We start from the raw sequence: 22,506 nt of genomic DNA on the forward strand, positions 1-22,506 counted from the left end.
ATGCAGAGTTAGAGCATTATTAGCACTTCTTGCAAGAATCATAGGGAGTAAAAAAAAGTGTGAAAAGTGCAAATATGGGGGGTGAGCTATGTGTGAGGATTGCAGATCCTGTTAGCAATTTAAACAGTAACCATAACATTGTGTGTGTAAATCTTGCATGTGGTGTGGATCCTGGGGCTATGGGTACTGGGGGAGAAGGTTTCATTGGTCTCACAGTAAATAATGGTTGTATATTGGTTCTGTAGTGATGTAAAAAAACGTTTTTAAACCAAAAGGGAGCAAATAGGTTTACTGGCACTGTTTACATAGAGAGTACAATCAATTGGTTTATATGGCCATATCAGAAAACGGGGTATTGAGCGTTTTGCATAGGAAAGTCTTCTGCCTGGAAATGACCCAACTCCAACTTCCCCATATATCCCGGAGTCTTATGGTTGTGTTCTTGTGCCATTATTTCTATTAAATATACAACAGCTACTGACGGAAAAGTGAATAGTTGTAAACATCATTAAGTTATGACATTTTCCTAAGCGTGCTCATGCCTGGGCTCTGCCTTGCAAAGCATCTGTACAAGTAAAAGCTGGATATCCTGTGCTCTTAGCATGGCCAGCATACATCTTGTTCAATCTTCTGCCCATCATCGCTGCACTCACAGTGTTCTGTACAGATGATGAATGAGAATTCTCAGCCTTGCTAGACAGGGTTTCTCAGAGGCTCACTAATTGTGTAACCACCACTATGTCCTCAGTGCCTGTGTACCTTCTATAATACCAGAAATGGCAATTTGTATCACCTGACTACTATTAATATTATTCAGTATTTATAAAGCGCTGACATTATATGCAGCGCTGTACAAAGTCCATAGTCATGTCACTAACTGTTCCTCAAAGGAGGTCACAATTTAATGTCTCTACCATAGTCATATGTCATTATCACCGTCTAAGGACAATTTTGGGGGGAAGCCAATAAACCTAACTGCATGTTTTTAGAATGTGGGAGGAAACCGGAGTACCCGGAGGAAAACAACACAAACACAGGGAAAACCTGTGTACTCCATGCAGATAGTGTCCTGGTCGAGATTCGAACCTGGGACACAGCGTTGCAATAATAAAGACCTAATAATGTTGTGTAGAATAAAGACCTACCCTATTGAAACCTGCATAAATAAGAAACCCTACCTATTGAGTTTCTACCTGCAACCTTAAAAAAATGGGATATTGCAATGTTAGAAAATTGCTGCTTAGTTATCAGCACATGTCTCTGTTCAGTTCGAAGATCATCAGGGCACTAGCGAGGACTAGCAAAACTGAACTTTGCATTTCCACCAATTTTGTTGGCGAGGAAAACTGGGGGCCCTTTAGTTGAACACAGCAGGCAGGAACTGGTTATCATGGTGACTTTTGGTTATGATATTGTACACAGGATGATGAAGGTAACAAATGCACTGTGCAATATTCTTCTTATCTGATACTGAAACTGTATAAACTGATAAATGCAAATCTGAGCGTTTTGCAACAGGGCAAAGTGATCAGCAATTTTCCGAAAGCATTCTATGTCACCTTACCGACTGTAGCATTATCTGGTGATACATTAGACAATGGCTTCTGTATGGCAAAGCCTATTCCTCTGATCCAGGGGTAAAAAAAATTCTATAGATGAAATGTTAACTGGTTATATGAAGTCATTAAAGCCTAAAAAGGTTAAATTCCTGTGTGTTGCAAACTTATACCTAACGGCATTGCTATTGTGTACAGCAAAAACATTGTGCTCCGACCAGCAGAGGGCACTGATGTAACAAGGTGAATGTATTGACATGACACTTGTAATCACAATCTTAGGAAACACATTAGCGCTGGCTTAGTGAGGATTTGCCATTGTAAGGACATTGCATAGTACATGTGTACAGCTCAGCAGCAGGATGTATACTAAAAAAATAAAAATCCTTATATCTACTGCCAACTACATAATTTCACCAACACAGACTGTGTTGTGTACATAGCTTACTAAGACCTAGTGTATTTTGTACATTGTGTATGTTGTTTATTTTATCCAGAAGAGTGCTACATTTAGGGGGCAAAGAACTTTGTATATACATATCAACGATTGGATATTTTAATCATGTCTCTGCAGTCAGTATTCCCCCCCAGAATCGGGGAGGAAAGAGGTGGGTGGGTGGTGACCCCTGTACCTTGGCCCAAAAACAGCCAGATGGTTATTTAAATGTGCCAGATGAAGCGCCCAGCTAAAAGGGTCTGGCAAGAACACAACTCTGTTTCTGATATAAGAGAGCTTCTAATATGCAACTCAGCTAATCACCTAATAGTTGTCTGTGACCACCGTGTAGTTAGGACATAGAGTTAGTCCAGGACACACCTCAGGCCTGCTTATTGGACAGGGATGTAGCTGTAGCAGCACATTGATGATGTCACATTCCTGTCCTGCACATATGGTTATAGCACTGTGAAAAGCAATAGAACCCTGACAGGCTCATGTGCACACCGTTTCTCTTTCTGTCCTGCCGAGGACTATATGAAGACGTATTCGGGTTCTGATATAATGCCTGGAAAGTTGTTTACATAGCACCCTATTAAAGCACTATCAAACATACATTGTAATATTGCATCTTTACCTTTACTTTGTTATATACAATCCAGTCTTCTCCCCAGCCCCTTTTAGCTGGGCGCACCACCCAGCACTTTTGAGTAACCCCTCTATTTTTGGGTGGTAACTCAAGAGTTGGCTCACAATTCAGGGGCCACCATCCCCCTACAACTTCTTCCCATCCAACTCAAAACATTTTCTGGGGAGAATAATGTAAACAGTGTTTTGTCTTCTAAGGAATATTCTTCCTTCTACAGGGTGTCTATGCTGCCTTGTAAGGTCTCTTAGGACAGCGGTCACCAACCGGTGGTCTACACCTCTGGCTGGTGTGCCCCCGAGCCAGGTCAGGAGAAGAACCCCGCTGGGGTGGCGCACTGGCCAGAACCGCAGACCATGTCCCCCGTACAGATCGCAGACTAAGGAAAGGCTCAGACCTGTGATGGAAGAGTGGGCGGGTTCTGGCATCATGGCATAATGGCATCATGGCCCTTTAAGATACACCCGGCTCCCCGAGCATGCGCATACCTGAGCCAGGAAATTTAGTGGTCCACAGGTCAAAAAAGGTTGGCAACCACCATCCTAGGAGGCCCAATGTAACCACCATAACACACATGATCCAGAATGCACTGCTTTTCTGTGTAGCAATGTGAGGTGTTTCACTCAAAGGTGACATTATTAATTAGTTTCAATATTCAATTCTGATGGCCATGTATGACCACTAGAGGTAATTTTTTGGGGGAATATAAAAAGTCATAAGGTGGTTTACCTTACCAATAGTTTATATTTGTTTAAAAAAATCTAGAAATGTTAAAAGTGCCTAATCAAAATTCTTTAAAATCTGCCCTAATTTACTCCTGACAATTTTAGGTTCTTTTCTTTGTGCTTATGCTGCAAGTTACAAAGTTGTATATCCACAGGATAAATTATTGTAATATCATTGTTCTCTTTGCTGGAGAGGAAGATGTACCTTGGGAACCTGCAGTGTAAGTACCTCCCTGCTTCATTTGTTTTGTGTGGATCTGGGTTTTCTAAGCCTTCTGAAAGATTATCAGATCAGCAGTCTTCAGAGAGTCAGAAATGAAAGCAAAGCCTTTCCTCTGCCAAATGTCCACCATCACACAGAAGCACCGTGCAGGATATGAGATGGCAAGTCAGTTCTCAGCTGCAAGAAAACCCATAGACAATGCTGGTGACTGGACCTTTGCTTTGTGCCTGCCTTCCTGCCTTTTTGGCATAGATTCCAAAATTGAGATCCACTTCAAAGCTAAAATCCAGTATACCCAACTATAGCTTAAACATAAGGGCCCTTGATGTACATGTTGATGTACTTTGTGTATCGCTACAAGATCTGCAGAGAAATCCACAATGAAGCAACTCCACCACTTTGCTTTTGTGCAAAAGTTTCCAGTTATACAAACCTGTCTCTGCTGCTCTCCCTTTGTGCAGGATAAAGGGTCTTAATTGTATTTGTATATGGTGGTATTTGTTCATTTTGTGGATCCCTGCCAAAAGCCTGCCATACACAACACCCCTAACTTTACATGTAAATATCTGTGTTAGGACCACATATATTGAATTATTATAATTTGTGGCCATTGAGGAAAATATTAAAAATGAATGTTTTGTGCCTGGAAACAAACATTGCTGATTTGCTCATGAATATATACGTGAGTGGCTTTATGTAGCCGAAGCTCACAAATCAGTATGTCCCTGTACAAAGCAAAAGTCAGACATCATCTGGAGTATGCAGTCCAATTTTGGCCACCATAAAAAGGATTTCGTTGAATCAGAGTGTGCAGAGAAGGGCAACTAAAGTAATAAAAGGAACGGAGGAGCTCAGATATGAGGAGAGATTAGCTGAACTGAATCTATTCTTTCTTGAGAAGAAATGTATAAGGGGGGATATGATCACCCTGTATAAATATAAAAATGGTCCATTTAGACAACTCTCTTCCCTATTATTCACTTTGAGATCATTACAAAGCACAAGGGGGCGCTCTTTGCGTCTGGAGGAAAAGAAGTTTAAGCTCCGGATAGGGAAGGGATTCTTCACTGTAAGGTCTGTGAAAATGTGGAATCGGCTCCCTCAGGAAGTAGTTTCAGCAAGTTCTAAAAATTGCTTTAGGAAAAAGCTGGATCATTTCTAGAAGCACAGAATATAACTGGGGATTAAAGACTTAAAGTAAAGATAACAGACTGTTGATCCAGGAAACATCCGATTGCCTCATGGGATCAGGAAGGAATTTATTTCCCCTGTTGAAGTAAATTGTAGCAGGGTTTTATTTTTGCCTTCCTTTGGATCCAACTATATATATAGGGTTTTATATCTGGGATATGTTTATTTCCCTAGTGGTTGAACTTGATGGACTTATGTCTTTTTTCAACTCATGTAACCTGTAGTCCACTTCACTGTCAAATACAATAAATAAAATAAACATATTCCTTCTACCCTAATAATCATTTCAGATCAGTTTCTGCATCTCACCAGTCAAAGCTGCATTTTTTTCTTTTGATTCAGCAGACTTAGAAAGCAAATTTTATTTCTCCGACTTGCTGTCCTATTTTTAGAGTAAATTGATGTTCTCTGCGCTGGCCTTTTTCTCCAAGGATTGGAGACTGCCAAGAACCAAAACAAATTCACACGAAAGCCACTGGGGATGAAAGTTGTCATTGAAGCACAGATTATGCTGAGCAATGTAAACATGATCTTGGGGCTGATTGCAGGGAAAATAGCGCTTTTCTTTCTATATTTTTCTAGTGGTTCTTGGAAGCCGAGGAGAGCTTGGTGAAAATACTGGATGTGCCTTCTGCTTTGTGTTCTGCGTCTCTGACATGTGACCCGTGGCATTAAGATGTGTCTGTTTTTTCAGCCAAGATGGAAATTTACGGCTCATCAGTGTGACCTCCTGGCTCTAATTTCCCAAGTGAAATAACAAGTTGCAAGTTTAAGTGGAGGTCAAGAAGAACAATGCATTTTAAGAGATCATGCTGATAACTGTAAAAACGCAGGTTTACCTTTTAAGGAAATGTTTAGTGCATGGCCTGAAAGTTAAAAATTCAGGGCGTAATTATTCTGGGTCCCCCAAAGTGTAAGATTGTCATTGTTTAGGGACATTCCAGTGTCATTGTGTCATTATTCTGGGGCCCCAAATGTCAGTGGGTATCATTAAGACTACAAACCTTAACTGACATAAAAAGTGCTATATTGATCTGGAACACTTAAGTGTCAGTGTGTCATTTTTCTGGGACTCCCAAGTGTTCATGTGACTTTATTCAGGGGTCTTGAGTATGTCAATGTCTACCAATGCTGTGGGACCTCCCAAGTGTTACTGAGCCAATGGCACACAAGAGCCAGTGTATCATTCCTCTGGGACCCCAAAACTCAGTGTGTTTTACTCTGAGATCACAAGCGCCAGTGTGTCTTTGTTCTAGGATCCTCAAATGTCATTATTCTGGGTCTCAAATGTCATCAAGTATCATTGTTTTAGAACCCCTCTTCTCTGGTATTCCACTAGTCAGACTCTCCTCCACAATCTATTATGAATGATGCAGCCAGACCTATCTATCCTTCCCACCTACCTACTCTATACACAGCCTTCCCACCTACCTACTCTATACACAGCCTTCCCACCTACCTACTCTATACACAGGCTTCCCACTGCTCCTCTTCTGCTGAACCTCTTTGTAGTTCTCTTCACTGGCTTCCATTTCACCTTAGAATCAAATTACAGCTCCTGTGCTTTGCTGTAATTTGCAAAGCTGTGCTTTGCTGTGCCTGTGCCACAGTTCTTGTCCCACTTACCTTTCTGACCTGATAGGAAAAAATGACTTCCTGACTCATAACCTCCTCACACGCACGGTCTTCTCATCCTATTAATTTTGCTCCTACTTTTTGCTTGAAAAGAGCTCTTAAAACCCAACACTTCAACCTCACCTACCGGTCTTCTTCTGTCTCCAAAACCCTCACTATACATATTCACTCACCAATCCATATTCACTCTCCTATTGTGTGCTACTACACCTCTTGGATTGTAAGCTCTTCGGGGCAGGGTCCTCTCCTCCTCCTGTGTCATTCTTTGTATCTGTCTGTTAATTTCAACCCCTATTTAATGTACAGCGCTGCGTAATATGTTGATGCTATATAAATAATATTAATAATTGCTCCAAGGACCTTTCTAGGAGTCTCAAGTGTCATTCTGTCATTATTCTGGGTTTCAAGTGTCAGCGAGTATCATTGTTCTAGAACCCCAAGTTTTAGAGTGTAGTTTTTCTAGGACCCAAAGCATTAGTGTGTCATTTTTCTGGGATCTCCCCTAAGTATCAGGGTTTCTTTATTTTTACACCCCAGGTGTCAATGCATCCTAGTACCAGGCACCAAGTATCAATATACCCTAAATCTGTAATTCTGAACTAAGGTTGTTGATGTAAAAAAACTTTACCTGAATGTTATAATTCACCTTAAAGTTCAGATTGGTATTCATTTCTGACTTTGGAACAACCTTTGCAAAAAACTATTTAACTATGCAAAAAGAGACCTAAAAACAAGTTAAAAATAAAATGCATACATAATTATCAGAGGCATGAGAATTATGCTTAAGAAGGCACAAAATAAGCATAACTGATGTTTAATATAGAAAACTCAGTACCTTCCCTCAGACGATCCACAAGAAAGGTAAACCCTGTGGTTCTCGGGTGGAGGACGTATTCATACTTCTCAAGCGAGTTCTTCTCAGCAAACTCGTGGCTGCGGGACTTGGTGTTGGCTATTTAATACAGTCTAAGGACAATTATTGGAGGGGGAAGCCAATTAACCTAACTGCATGTTTTTGGAATGTGGGAGGAAACTGGAGTACCCAAAAAAAACATGGGGAGAACCTGCAAACTCCATGCAGATAGTGTCCTGGGAACCTGTGACCTAGTCCTGAAAAGGCCTAGTGCTAACCTCTGAGTCACTGTGCTTCCCAGTGTGTGTTATATTGTTATATTGAAGAAGAACGAAACCCTGAGGATACTCACCTGTCCCCATACCTTTGCGAGCATCGCCATCTTCTACATTCTTTTCCTCATTTCTATCTTTGTCAAACTTTACATGATGACGTAACAGTGCGTATTCGTTGCTGACAACAGCAATGGAAGCCGGGATTGCTGGGAATCCCTGACAACAAATGCTGAGCTGTGCAAGCAAAATGTTACAGATGGGTGCCGATCAGGCAGGTAAGAATACCTATTGCAGAGGGGACATCGCCTGTCCATTCTGCCATAACCACCTGTCTGATGCCAAATTTTACTTTAGTTCCTTTTTTTACTTTTAGGTAAAAACAAAGTTTTTGCCACTAAACTAACTCATAGTAGAAATGTAGCAACTAAAATCTATAGTTCCCATGAATTTTTTTCTAGGTGGACTTTGTTTTCAATATTTTTATTATTTTTCAAATAAACATTTACAAGTTATACGTTTTCCTGTATTTTTACAAACAAAAATTAATTAAAAAAAGAAGATATAGAGGTTTACAGCCATTATTTATCTCATTATTTTATTCCAATCTAATCGTTTCCATCATTTCTCGTATTATACCTTTTCTTTAAAATTACAACACATTTTCAGCTCCTATAACCCTTTTAATCTTTAAACTATCTCTATACATATTATTACCTAATTCCTATTATATTACCAATTATTACCATTTTACCTCTTAGTCTCCCCTTGTACTTGCTTTTCACACTACTATTATGTACCATGGTAAGACAATTTTTCCCTTTCTAAATAAAAAAAAAAAAAAAGACCCCTAGTGTAAAATTCTTATCCCACTTCAATATCCACTATCTTTAAATACCAATCTCTATAGTGAAATTTAATTCCAAAATAACAAAAATAATTCCTCCTTAGTGATTAATACCATTTTACCAACACAAATAACAAAATAATAAATGTGAATTACGCTATAAAAAAAAACATTGTCCCTAGTGATTAATTAATGTCTGCTTCACCAACATGCATATTCACGTATGCAAAATAAAAAAAAAAGTGGACTTTCTAAGTGGACTTTGGAAGGTTTGGAAAGGTAACTAAAGAGAGACTGATGGGAGTGAGGGAGAAAAAGGTAGAGAAAAAGAGAAAGTAGGCTATAAATCTTGATAATGTTTGAAATTCTGAAGTCCATGCGTGGTGAGCCTTTTTGACATTCAGGTTCAAATGTATATCCATGCATTAGTGATGCATTTTGATTTATTTTTCATGTATTCGTTCATGTGGATTTTTCTGATGTCTGAGTTATTCACAAAGTTCTTTACTTATTCTTTAGCAGAGCACAACTGACGTCCAATATCCCACGTCATACACATAGCCCAATGTAGAGGAAAACATTTCTATCAGCAGATAAAACTGAAAGAGTGGCTGTGGTGAGTGATTTGCTGTTGAAAAGAATGTCTAAGTTAGTGTTTCTCAACCATGATTTCTCCTGAGGTTGCTGGGGGTTTATTTAGCAATATGCAGTTTGCACCTCTCGGGTCAGTATAAGTGACCCCAATGATCTTTTTGGCTATCTGTAAGGGTGACTTTCTTCCCACTGGCCAGCAATATAGGAGGAATTCTTCCCACTGACCACCACACTAGTATACTGTGAGCTGTGGATATAGTAATAATAAAAAGGGTTCCCTGAAGACCTAAAAGTTTTTCTAATAGTTCTCCCATGGTACAAAAGGTTAAAAAAAACTGATCTAACCCATTTGGCTACCCACTGGTTAACTGATCACCTCACTGCCTTTGTGTAGATCTAACTTGGCAGAATTGGCATCATTATGTCGGAGCTACTTGAAATAAAAAGTTCCAATCTGCACACAGTGGCCAAGTTTACTCCACCATTTCCTGCCCAGAGGAGAGGAGAAAGTAAATTGACGCATAAGAATTGGCAAACAAACTAGAATATTATAATGAAAGAAAATTATTAGAAATATAATTAGCAGAAAAATTTAGAAAAGGGCAAAGGTAAGGAACAAGGAAGGAAAAGAAAAAGTAAAAACAAAAAGTAATGCAAGTAAAGGAAAATGTGGTGACGAAAAAGAAAGGAGTAAAGTAAAGTAAAGTAAAAGCAAGAAAGGCAAATCAAAAACAAAAGTAAATGAAATAAAAATAAGAAATGGAAGAAACTAAACATAAGACAAGGAAGAGAAAAAGAGTAGAAGAGAAAAGAAAGTGAAGAAAATGGAGAGATTAAAGAAAAAAATAAAAGGAGAAAAGAAAGAGCAAATGGATTGGAAAGCATAAACAAGGAGAGAAAAAAATGGAAGGAAACAAAGACAGAGGAAAGAAAGAAAGTGAAAATTAAGGAAATAAAGGGGGAATAAAAAATGAAAAGGGAGAGGTGGGAAAGAGGGAGAGATGAGGAGGAGAAAGAAAAGCAGGAAGAAATAAATTGAAGGAGAAAAAAGAAAATGTAGGAAAGGAAAGAAAAGGAGCAGACGGAGGGAAGAAAAAGTTAAGGGGAGAAAAGGTAGATGAAAAAAGGAGAGGAGTGAATAAAAAGAAAAGTTGAAGGAAGGAAATGAAGGAAAAGGTAAGAAAATGGGAGAAGAATGTAAAAGGAAAGAAGCAAGTAAGAGAAGAAGAGTAGAATTTACAGGGAAAAAAAAAAAAGAGTAGAATGTAAAGAAAATGGGAAGATTAAATGGAAAAAAAAGAAAAAAGAAAGGAAAGGGAGGGAAAGAAAATGGAAATTAAGAGAAGAAGAAAAGAAGAGAGATCACTCTCCGTCATCATTTATTTCCATGCAGGTGAGAAAAATTATCTCTGGAAATAATACTGAAAACTCTCAAGGGCCACCTCGCCTCAATCGGAAGGTCTTATTCAAGGAAATAAGTCAAGGAAAACAGTGTTCCCATGAGACAAAAAAAAAAAAGGAGAAAATTATTATTTACAACCCACCCTCCACAAGAAAAAAAAAAAAAAAACATTTTGCAGCAGCTCATGCTGAACTTTAGGCACCCTGCTAAAAAATATAATGATTTCATATATATAGTTCCACACATTATTATTTAACCTTTTTGTTCAACCCACTGAATTAAAGCTGAAAGTCTACAGTTCAACTGCATCTGAGTTGTTTCATTTAAAATTATTTGTGGTATTGTACAAAACCAAAATTAGAAAAAAATTATATATAAATTATATTACATAAATATGGACTTAACTGTATATGAGAATTGGCTTTCCCGGTTTACTTCACCTAGCTCTTTGTCCCGCCCCTAGTCTGTGATTGGACAGTAATAATGCAACGAGACAAATCAATTATTCTCTGTTCTTCCCTCCAGTCATCCTTGTCAGCACATGCGCACGCACAGCATCTGATTGGTAACATTTGTTTCCCTGCTCTGATGCTAAGTGTTGTTCTACATAGGAGTGCAATTTTCTCCCCAGCGGCTTATAGCAGATCGAACCACCTGGAACTTTTCAGTAAATAACCGGTGGTGTTCAGTAATTGATGAAAAGTTGGGTCACAATACAGGGACACTGGGCAATTGGGGCATAATACAAAGGGTTTAGAAAATAGGGCATACCAGGAGGGTGGACATTAGAAAATTGTAAGGTATAGGGGGCGGTAGAAAGCTGACAGAATTATAGGGGTTACTGGATTACTATAGCATCAACAACTGGGAACAACAAATTTGTCATGTGTTACCTGCCCACCCGCATAAAGCTTCTTGGCACCCAGCTTTAACGAGAATACTGGACATGTAACAAACAAGAGATGGTAAATAAAATCTACAAGAGTTGGTTAGAGAGTTAATATATATTACTCTGTCTTTCTACGACGTTTATTCATTTAAAGAATATTACTGAAAATATTTTTGTATGAAAATGATAACAGAACTATTTGGACTGGGAGTCAAATAGGCTTGGTATGCTTTTTTTTATACAAACCCGATAGCGCATCGATAAAATTGTTTTTAGCAGGGGTACCTGGAGAATGTACAGCCTCAGAGGTAAAATGGTTATAAAAGGTTGCTGTGGACATATTTCATGAGACTGATAGAGATCAGTTCTGTAAAACACAGTTTATAAGTCAATGTTCCCACATTTGTGTTCTTTACAACCTGTTTTAAAATTCATTACGCCACATCTGATATATCTTTCAGCAAGAGCCATTATATATAATCTAAGGGGAAACAAAAAAAGCATAACAACTGATAAGGAACGCTTAACACAGAAAAAAGAAAGGCAACATGAAAAAAATAAAACCATAAAACTTTTAAAACCAAGAAAAAGAACATGAACTATTCTGGTCAAAGTAAGCATATAGGTAAGGACATCTCAAAGTACCCCAGACAGGAGCCCTAAGGGCCACAAAACGACAGCTGGGGGTCAGCAGGTTGCGCACCAGGGAAATTTGTTAAATGTGAAACTAAAGTCTTAATTGCAGAAAGAGAAGCTCTTTCTGCAATACCTATTCTAACTAGAATGATCGCTGGCCAGCTGTCAAACTTTGTTTGTTGCCAGGAATACCCGGCAATCTCAACATCCCTTGTGGGTGCTGGGCCATCCCGTCCAGCTAACCCAGAACGCAAAAGAGAAGATGGTGGCACCCACCACAGAACAGGCTAAGGCTACATACACACGACAGATGATTCTCCGATATTCATCCGATAATCGCCTGGGGGCTGGTATCGGACGGGAATCTGGCGTGTACAATGCTCATGCGATGTCGTTCATGGATCAGTGCTGGCGGATGCAGCAACCATCATAATACAAGTGAAGGGGAGAGGGTGCAGTGGGGTGCTGCTCCGTCATTCTCCCCCTCACTTCTCCATAGATCAGAACAGCACTCGTTCAGTCTTTTGTCGTTGGAAAGGATTGTGAAAGATCCTTTCCAACGACAATTGTCAATAAGAGGGGAAAAAGTCATCAGGAGGAAACCACAAGCAATACTGGTGACTGGTGTTTTCCCCTCCTACCTGCCTGATTGCTCTGGGTATCTGCCAAAAAGCTGAGCTGCATAAGCTTTGCTTGCCAGGGTACTCAGCAACCTTGGCTTCCCCTGCGTGCGCCGGAAATAAATGTACTCCCATGCACTGTGCAGGAGTGACGCTATCCAGGCACGGCCAATAAAGATCAAGAAAAGATCATCTACAGGAAGAGAAAAAGAAGATGGCGGCACACCTTGACCCCCTAGCCTCCACAAGCAAAATATACATACTCATGTTACTATCATCCCCTCTTTCGCTATTTAAGATACCAGTATCAATGACCCTCAAAGTGTGATTACTGAACTCTTGGTCATAAGTCAACATTCAGGCAAAGGTCATGGTATCACTTTAATGACCACGTACCAGAGTTATTTTTAAAATAGAACTATAAACCCATGGACTCCAAGTTATATAAATAACAACCAGGAAACTATGTCTAGACGTGGGATTTCTGTAATCTCTACATGATCATAATGAATATTGAAATAAAAAAAGAGGAAATTGCAATGTCCTGTGATGGAGATAACATTTTCCCTAGATTACTGTATGGGGTGTTTTAAAATACTATTATCCCAATTACCGCTCCTGGCAGTTTGGCGTTTTAGATTGGAAGCGGGAATTGCTTTTATCGTCATCTCGGTCTCCATTAGAAGATCTTGTTCAAACTTTTTAGAAACAGTGAGGCTGGAACAGCTAACTTTTTAAACTAACTTAAGCTAACTTCAGTAGCTACGAGCCTGCCTAAATATTGGCTTAATTTCCTGTTTTTTATTGTATTTGTGTACCCATTGTAAGCATGAGAATAACTCCTGCCGTGTTTTATTGATGCCGGGACACAATGTGCATTTTCCTCTGCCTTAAACAAGTCCCAGCATGGATTCTCTTATCACAGTTGGGTCGCACTTTACTTGTCTTGGCTGGAGTAGCCTTGCTTATACATATAAATTGACACAACAAAAGACATGTTAGAAAACGTTTATAGTTAGGGGAATGGACTGATGAAGTGCATATCAGGGTTACAAATAAATAAATATGCCGTACATATTGGCAATACATATTGGGCTTCACTGAAAATTACAAAAATCACACTTACCAATCCTGCACATCCCTCGATGACGATGGCGTCCTAGAATTCTTCTTCATCCTGGCCAAGAGGAAGCCGCAATCTTTTCTCTTCTTTTCCGGTCTTCTTTCAACATAACCCAATCTCGCACTGCGCAGGTGTGAGATTGGGTGACGTAACCTACTGCGCAAAGGGGGAAAAAAAAAGAGCCGATCTTACTGCGCATGCGTGAGACTGGCATCTCTTTCCCCTTAGTGGAAAAAATGGCCCTTCTGAGCATGCCCAAGCCTCCCAGAATGCATGACATAGGTATCCTGGGAGGCTCTGCGCTTCCATTCAGTTTTGATCGCTGTGACTTAAAAAAGCGGTGCTGCACTTTTTTTTTTTTTTTTTAAAGCGTGTTGCACATTTTATTTTTTATATAATTTCTGCAACAATGACCTGCCTGATCATGGATATTAAAAGTGGAACTTCCGCTTCTCTTCATTGAAAGAAGAACTAGATACTAAACTTCAGATTTTATTACATGGCTTTAAAAAAAGAAAAAAACAAGACGGTCATTTCTTGAGTTTTCTTCTTCTATCCCATGATTGAAATAACAGCTTCGAGGTGATTCTTTCAAGGTATTAGCCTCGTAGATGTGATGTGCACACATGTACCCAATTCAGTGATGAGAACAAGCGATGTTTAATGATCTCTAGGTGCCATAATCAGGCTACATTTAACCGAAATGACTCGTTACAAAGCCTCAATTTAAATCTCAAGCTCCAAAGAAGTTTATATAATGAGTTGTACCCTGCAAATCTCATACAAGTTGTTTGGAAATTTGGAGACCTTATATGCTGCTTTGCCATAACAACAACAATATTACAAAAACAGCTCGACATTCAGAGGATTGGATATGACTGCAAGATGTCTAAATGAGCACCTTCACACCTACCCAATGTAAGCATAAGAATAACTCCCACTGGTTCCTTAATTGCATAAGGCCTGAAGACTACCTATTGCTACATGCAAATGAAAAACAGTATTTTTCCCAGAAGAAGCTGTAGGAGGGTGGAAGCCCCAACTTGAGATCCAACTTTTTAATTACCACCCAGCTAGGGACTGGGGAGAACACTTGAAAACCCAGTAATTGCACCCTGTGTTACGTTACCAACCAGTCATCACCCTCCACCATATACAACCTTTTACACTAATCCTCCCAGTAAATCTAATGCTAACAATTCCCTCAATCACCACACTTTCCCTCTGCGTAATCCCAATAATGACCCTACCTCTAAAAATCCACAGCACAAATCTTCCCGGTGTGCCTAACGTTACCCTTTTTTCTGTAACCAAAACAATCGCCAACACAAATCGTACTTTAGGACCAAAGCTACCCCTGCTTGTAACCCTAACACTATCCCCAATGAAATCCCACTACCAACCCGTCTAACAATTGCTGTGAGCCTTACACTAACCCTTAGTATAAACTCAACACTAACCCTCCTTGTAAACATAACCTTAAGTATATGCCCAACACTAACCCTCCCTGTAACCATAACCCTCAGTATAAGCCCAACACTAACCTTTCCTGTATTCATAGCCTCAAGTATAAACCTAACACTAGCTCTTTCTGTTACCATAACCCTCAGTATAAACCCAACACTAACCCTTCCTGTATTTATAACCTCAAGTATAAATCTAACACTAACCCTTCTTGTAACCCTACCCCAAGTATAAACCCAACACTATCCCTACCTGTAACCATAACCCTAAGTATATGCCTAACACTAACCCTCCCTATAACCATAACCCTCAGTATAAACCCAACAGTAACCCTTCCTGTATTAATAACCTTCAGTAAAATCCTAACACTAACCCTTCTTGTAACCCTACCCTAAGTATAAGCCCAACACTAACCTCCCTGTAACCATAGCCATACGTATAAACCCAACACTAAACCTCCTTGTAACCCTGTTTGTCCTATAAATAACTTGAACCGTGTATAGTATTCATATTTTTAATAAAAATCTAATAATTCTCATACTTACTTTAATACTACTTACTTACTTTACTTACTACTTACTTACTTTAATACTAACCTTCTCCGTACCCCTCCCTGTAATGCGGAGACTATACCTTACTATAAGCCAATCCTAACCCGATACTTTAAAACAAACCATCCCTATAACCTTAACACTAACTTCATATATTTAATGTAAGACATTATTCTGACATAAAGCCTAATGTATAAAGATACATCTGGTGATTCCGGTAGTTTGGAAACTGGAACCTACAATGGAAACTATATTCAATTAAAATAGCTTTTATACTATTCATGAATTTCAAAGCTTTTCTGAAGAATGGAGATTTCCTGTGCGTTTTACGGTATGTGCCTGCATATATCTGACTACTAGAGTCCCATGCTTTCAGCGAAGCTGTTTCTCCATCCATCGTAACTATACTTAACATGCCTGGAATAATTGTCTTTCAGGCCACGTTAAAGCGATGTCACCAAGGCAGATTTAAAAGCAGAGCTGGCGGTGGTACACGCTGTTCTTTTCCCGATGTTGAAAAAAAAATCCATTCCACTCAGAATAACTTGCCTCTAAATAGATAAGTGCCCGAGCATTTAAAGATTTGGCTGCTTTTTAATGGATTTACGGATCTTCGTTTCCAGGAAGACGCTCGATTTTCCCAAAACTGTTAAACTCAAACACAATAAGCGGCGAAGAGTTCACCTAAACTTGGAGTGAAAAAGAAAGACTTAAAGAGCATCAGCTATTTGCCACGTGAACGTGTTCTGCGGAAATATTACATGCCATTATTGACACAAGCCGGAACACTGAATCACCTATTTATTCATCACATCCCTATTTAATGTACAGCGCTGCATAATATGTTGGTGCTATATAAATACTGTTTATTAATAATAATAATCAGATTCAAAACATTTGTTATAAAAGAAACTTAAGGACTGGTAATGCTGGTCTCCTTCTGAGAATGTTGGTTGCTTGGCACCTCTGACGCATGGACCCAGCATGTGGAAAATATAGATGTAAAGTCAAGATTTAATAGGTTACTGTCTCAAAGGTAACCAAAGATCTAGCATGCCAGTGAAGCAAAAAACATTTTGCAAATGTTCGGCACAATAGCAGAAGCCTTTATTTTTTCATAGCAGGCTTACTTTACAGTGGAAAAAAGTTCCACTTTACAAATTTGGCATTGGGCAGGTGTTTATTTCAGAAAATGATAGGTGATGTGCAATAGGCACTCTTACCTGCCTGACTGCGGTCCCACCTGTCAAATTTTGCTGAGCTGCACATGAGCACTATTGCCAGTACATCCCGGCTTTGTTTGTGTGTGCTGCAACTACACAAACTCCCACACAAATGCACGGGAGTTATATCATCCCAGCTTGGCCATTCAACCTAGCTAAAGATCCAAATGTGGAAGAAAAGGAGGAAAAAGATGGAGGCGCTCTGCAATGGAATGATGACAGGCGACTACTGGCTGGGTTAGTTCCTCCGTGCAAATGGGTTCAACTCTGTTTCCCGCACATTACTGCACAGTAACACTTGTAACTAGTATTGTTACACTAAAATGGCAATAATTCTGAAGAAAATCAGGAAAAACTTATTTCTTTGTTATTATTGGTTATATTTAAACATGTAGCACAGTCACTAAGCAGAAGTAAGGAGCATTGTTTCAATCGAGGGTTGCGGTTGTCATTCAAGACATTTTTATTTTTAGTATTCTGTCAGCAACAAGTCTTTTCACCCAGCAGAGCTGGGAAAACATTGAAAATGAATGGCAAAAATATTCTCTTACACGTATTACATCTTTTATAGTGCAATGTGATCATGTGTACTGCAATGAAGCAGAAAAGCATGAAGTAGAATTACATTTTATGGACTTTTATGTCATTTCCACCTGGCAAAGCCACACATTTATCTACCCCCTCCAGTTTTCCCCACAACCCCTTTAAGTCAGGTGCACCACCCAGCTGTTTTTGGGCGGTTACTGAAAAGTTAAGTCACAATACAGGGGCCACCACCCACCTAGAGCTTTCTCCCACCCAGAAGTTCTGCCCCTCTGCACTGGCTCTTTGCTGTAAAGTTTTCATTGTTACATAGACAGGTTGAAAAAAGACAAAAGTCCATCAAGTTCAACCTTTAGGGAAATAAATATATCCAAGATAAAAAAAACCCTGTAGACAGGTTTTTCAGGAAGGCGAAAAAAAAACTGGTTCAATTTGCTTCTACAGGGGATAAAAATACCTTCCTTATCTCATGAGGCAATTGGATGTTCCCTGGATAAGCAGTTTGTGTTGACTTTACTTTAAGTCTTTAATCCCCAGTTATATTCTGTGCTTCTAGAAATCATCCAGCTTTTTTTCTAAAGCAATATATAGAACTTGCTAAAATTACTTCCTGAGAGAGCCGATCCCACATTTTCACAGACCTTACAGTGAAGAATCCTTCCCTTATCTGGAGATTAAACTTCTTTTCCTCCAGACGCAGAGCACCCCCTTGTCCTTTGTAAGGATCCTAAAGTGAATAATCGGGAAGAGAGTTCTCTATATGGACCATTTATATATATTTATAATAATATTATTATTAAACAGGATTTATATAGCGCCAACATATTACACAGAGCTGTACATTAAATATAGAATTATTTATACAGGGTGATCATATCCCCCTTATACATCTCATGGAACTGCACATTCTTCATATCTTAATTCTCTGAACAAGTGTTGTAGTTCTTAGGTTCAGAAGTTATAGGAGCCAACATTGAGAAGGCCTCACACAAAAAATTGGGAATAGAAGTAACAAGAGTGTGCTTGTCTGGAATGATGAGAGAGGTCATTGGATGCTCAAAAATAGAGTTAAACTTTTTTTGCATTTGCCATACCGGTGCAGTATATGTTCCTATATAAATATCTGGACATTGCCTTTGTGCAGAAGCTTCCTGTCACAGACTGGTCAATGCTGCTCTGTCCCCTTGTGCAGGGTGACTGGACTTATCTGTGGCCCCCTCCTGTAATTTTCTGAAGGCAGCTATTATATTGGTGTTTTTCAACCAGGGTTCATCCAGAGGTTGCTGGGGGTTCCCTGAGCAATGAGCAGTTTGTGCCTCTCAGGTCAGTAAGTGACCCCATTGATCTTTTTGGTTATCTGTAAAGGTGACATTCTTCCACATTTTTTTGGCCAGCAATGTAAGAGGAATTCTTCCCACTGACCACCACACTAATGTACTGTGATCCGTGGATATATTAATTGTAGAAGGGGTTCCCTGAAGACCTGAAAGTTATTTCAAGGGTTCCTAATGTTAAAAAGGTTGGGAAAGGCTACTGTAGACAGTTGACCTTTTGGTTTCCTACCACTGCTCTGTTCCTTGCACAGGCCACATGTACAGAATAGCAATGCATTCACAGCCACTTTAAAATGTCCGGGTTGCAAAGATTTGCAGGACTAAATAGACTTTTTGTGTCTGGGTTTCAACTATTAAGGCTAAATACTGCAAAAATACACTAAACCTTTTCTTGAAGTCAGCCTGGCACATAAACAAGGTGGCCTCAGTGATTTTACGAGGTCCTGGTAAGTACATGGCGCCTAGCTTGGCACCTAAAGTGGCTACTGACGTTTTCTGTCAGTGATCTGTGTTGGAGATTGCAAACAGAGAATAAAGAAAGCTCTTTTTCCTCTTTAAAAAAACTCTGAAGGATGCAGAGTTAAAACCATAAAAATCTAAACAAAACAATGTCCAGTCTAATATGAGAATCGTGCCAAACTCTATTAACAACTTGTCATCTTTATTTAACTGCAGACATTCCCGCTGATTAAAGGATGTTTCCCACATCACTGCCAAGCCTGTTCTTCATGTTTTGGTCTCGGTTAATCTCATGTGTGTTAAGAAAACCTTGCCTTGTCTTCACCATTGCATATTCTTCATTTCTGAAGAGGATCTGTCTTTGTTCATTAGAGATTGTTTAAAGAGGAACTAAATGAAAACTGCAAAAAAAAAAAAAAAAAACATTCCCATAATTCCACAGGGCAGTCCAATCCACCCAGGGGTGTCCTGCATAGGGTCCCGCGTCGACCCGGCATCCGTCCCAGAGCCAACGCTCTGGGCAATGCCATCTTCACCTCTTCTTTCGGGTTCTGCATCCTACGTCACCCGACCCAGATGCGAGATCCGGTAATGTAGGATGGAAAAAAAAACTTCCCAATCTCGCTGCGCATGTGTGAGATCGGCAACATTTTTTTCTTTGCGCGAAAAGGCTTCTTCTGCGCATGTCTGTGATGCTCGGGCATGGGCAAAAGAGCACTGAAGAGCCTCCCCGGATGCGCGATGTAGGTATCCCGGGAGGCTTTGCGCCTAGGCGATCGAGAATTAGGATGCTGCACCCTTTTTTTAAAGAAAAAAAAAAAAAGTTTTTACTCTACGTAAAAGGGTTGTCTACCCTTTTATGTAAAGTGAAAATTCTGAGTTTAGTTACACTTTAAAGAATAGATACAAGCAAATACAAAAGCCATGAGCAGAACCTTGGTGTTCTTTATATATATATATATTTATTCAGCATGAAACAACTGCTGCTTTCTGTGGCTGTGTGGAAGCTTCCCGTAATGATTATTAATATGTTTATATGTGACCAATAAGTTTCTTATACAGACTTATATCTCATAAGTTGCATCTTGTTTGAGCCTCCTGGGTGAACTAAAAGACTTGTTACATAAAGATAATATCTGCAATACCTATAATTATCTAATTTGCAAACAAAATATTCTTATTCTCATAATATAGTATTAGGCAATCTGTCAAACACATTTTGTTCCACTATATACCTAATACTTTCTAGTATTCCACTAACCCGACTTTCTTCTCTACAATCTATTATGAATGCTGCAGCCAGACTCATCCATCCTTCCCACCTACCTACCTGATACAAAGCCTTCCCATCACTTCTCTTCTGCTACCTCTCTTTGTAGTTCTCTTCATTGCACCTTAGAATAAAATGCAAGCTCCTGTGCTTTGCCTTCAAATCCCCCCACAGCTTTTGTCCCACTTACCTTTCTGACCCGATAAAAAAAATACCCCCCTAGCCGCTGTCTGCGCTCCTGCAATGAGCTACTAATACCTTCCTCACTAATACCCAAATCACACGCATGGCTCCAAGACTTTTCTAGTGCTGCCCCGACTCTCTGAAATGGTCTTCCTTGTCCTATTCGGCTTGCTTCTACTTTCTGCACTTTAAAAAAAGCCCTAAAATTTTTTCAAACTCAACTACCCGTCTTTTTTTGTCCCTTAAACTCTCACTACTCACCCACCATTCCATATTCCCCCTCCTGTTGTGTGCTATTTCCCTCAACTCTTAGATTGTAAGCTCTTCGGGGCAGGGTCCTCTCCTCATTATTTGTATCTGTCTGTCATTTGCAACTTTTATTTAATGTACAGCGCTGCATAATATGTTGGCTCTATATGAATACAGTTTAATAATAATAACATCATCATAAAGTATTCCTCTGGCTATGTGTGTCCTAATAATGTTTTCATTTTTATAAAGCATAAATAAATGAATTAGGATACCACGAGGAGTACCCCAGTACTATACAAATGTCCGTTACTATAGTTATTTGGGATTCTCATGAGTCTCCTGCAATTTCCTTCCTGCTTGCAGGAAGAATCATTGGCAGATGCGTGGGTAGTTCCCACCATTAACAAGCTGAAAGGGCAAGGGGTTAATAGGTAAGCATTAGGTAAAGTAAGGATATTTTTGGGTGATTACTAAAGAACTGGGTCACATTACAGGGGCTACACAATTTCTTCTCATCTAGTAGCTTAAATCAATTTAAATTAAATTTGGTTGCAAGCACACCTTTTAATTTTTTGGATATGCACCCATAGAGAAATATTTTTTCTAAAAATAAATTCATACCTATGTATTCATATTATACACATGCATATGTGTATACATCTTTCTAAATATTCGTTATCCATCTAACCTCTGTAACAAAACAATCCTGAACAAGCAGACTAGTTCTGCGAAACGCATCAAGTGACTAATTTGATTCAACCTGTTCCGAGGCTTCACAGAATTTGATCTAATTTTAAATTATGTAACAATAAAAATAATGTAATTTGTAAAGAAACCTTTTCCTATGTATCTAAATTTGGGAAGGGGTACCTTAGTATAACTATTAGTTGGAGTCCCTTTTCTAATCAAGGAAATAATAAAAGAAACAAGAAACTCCCTAAATTGGAGTTTAGGGCCATGGGATTTCCTTAAAGTTGGGCTGGTTGTGCCCGAGATCGAGTCCAAGGATCAGTGCTGCCGTGTATTTGTTTTAAACATAGTTAGACACATACAGGAATACCCTAACCATTTAATATGAATTAACAAGCCCTTTGCTTAGTCCTTACCTCACACTAACTTAGACTTCAATTGCTCAAACAGTGCCTTCCTGTAAAAGATACACATATACCAAATTATGACTGTGTTCTAACACAATGTGGTATTCCTAAGCAAGCCGTTCAATACCCCGGAGGAAGCCTAAATATAGGCAAAACGCATCCGGTTCCAGTATAAAGATGGCTGCATCCATACACTTGTAAACTGGTACTATTAGATCCTATTTTCCCGTATCCGAGACCTACTCTATATATGAATATTAAGGTTGTAGATCAAAATATTTACCTAAGGACTTATCTTGCTTTGATTGATCTAGTAGGCGATTGTCTAGTGCCACGTTGGCCCTTCACAGACTAAGGTTAGTCTATGTTGTATGACAAACTTATTTTGAATTAACAACATGTTATATTATATGGAACAATTCTCAAAATAAATATTTATCATAATTTCTGGCCAAAAAACCCTCTGTCTTTTTTTCTTTTAT

The 22,506-nt window shown here is 39.2% G+C and overlaps 1 protein-coding gene across 2 annotated transcripts in view; it reads right to left on the reverse strand.

Moving 5' to 3' along the window:
• Positions 1-22,506, reverse strand: part of LCLAT1 (lysocardiolipin acyltransferase 1) — an 81,354-nt gene that overhangs the window by 37,839 nt on the left and 21,009 nt on the right. For both annotated transcript variants that reach the window (XM_072409963.1, XM_072409962.1), the window contains one exon: positions 7,248-7,364. In XM_072409963.1, coding sequence (XP_072266064.1) covers positions 7,248-7,364 — 117 coding nt within the window. The remainder of the gene's footprint in view (positions 1-7,247; positions 7,365-22,506) is intronic.

The sequence above is a fragment of the Pyxicephalus adspersus genome, chromosome 4 (genome assembly GCF_032062135.1).
Source record: "Pyxicephalus adspersus chromosome 4, UCB_Pads_2.0, whole genome shotgun sequence".
Classification (NCBI taxonomy): Eukaryota; Metazoa; Chordata; class Amphibia; order Anura; family Pyxicephalidae; genus Pyxicephalus; species Pyxicephalus adspersus.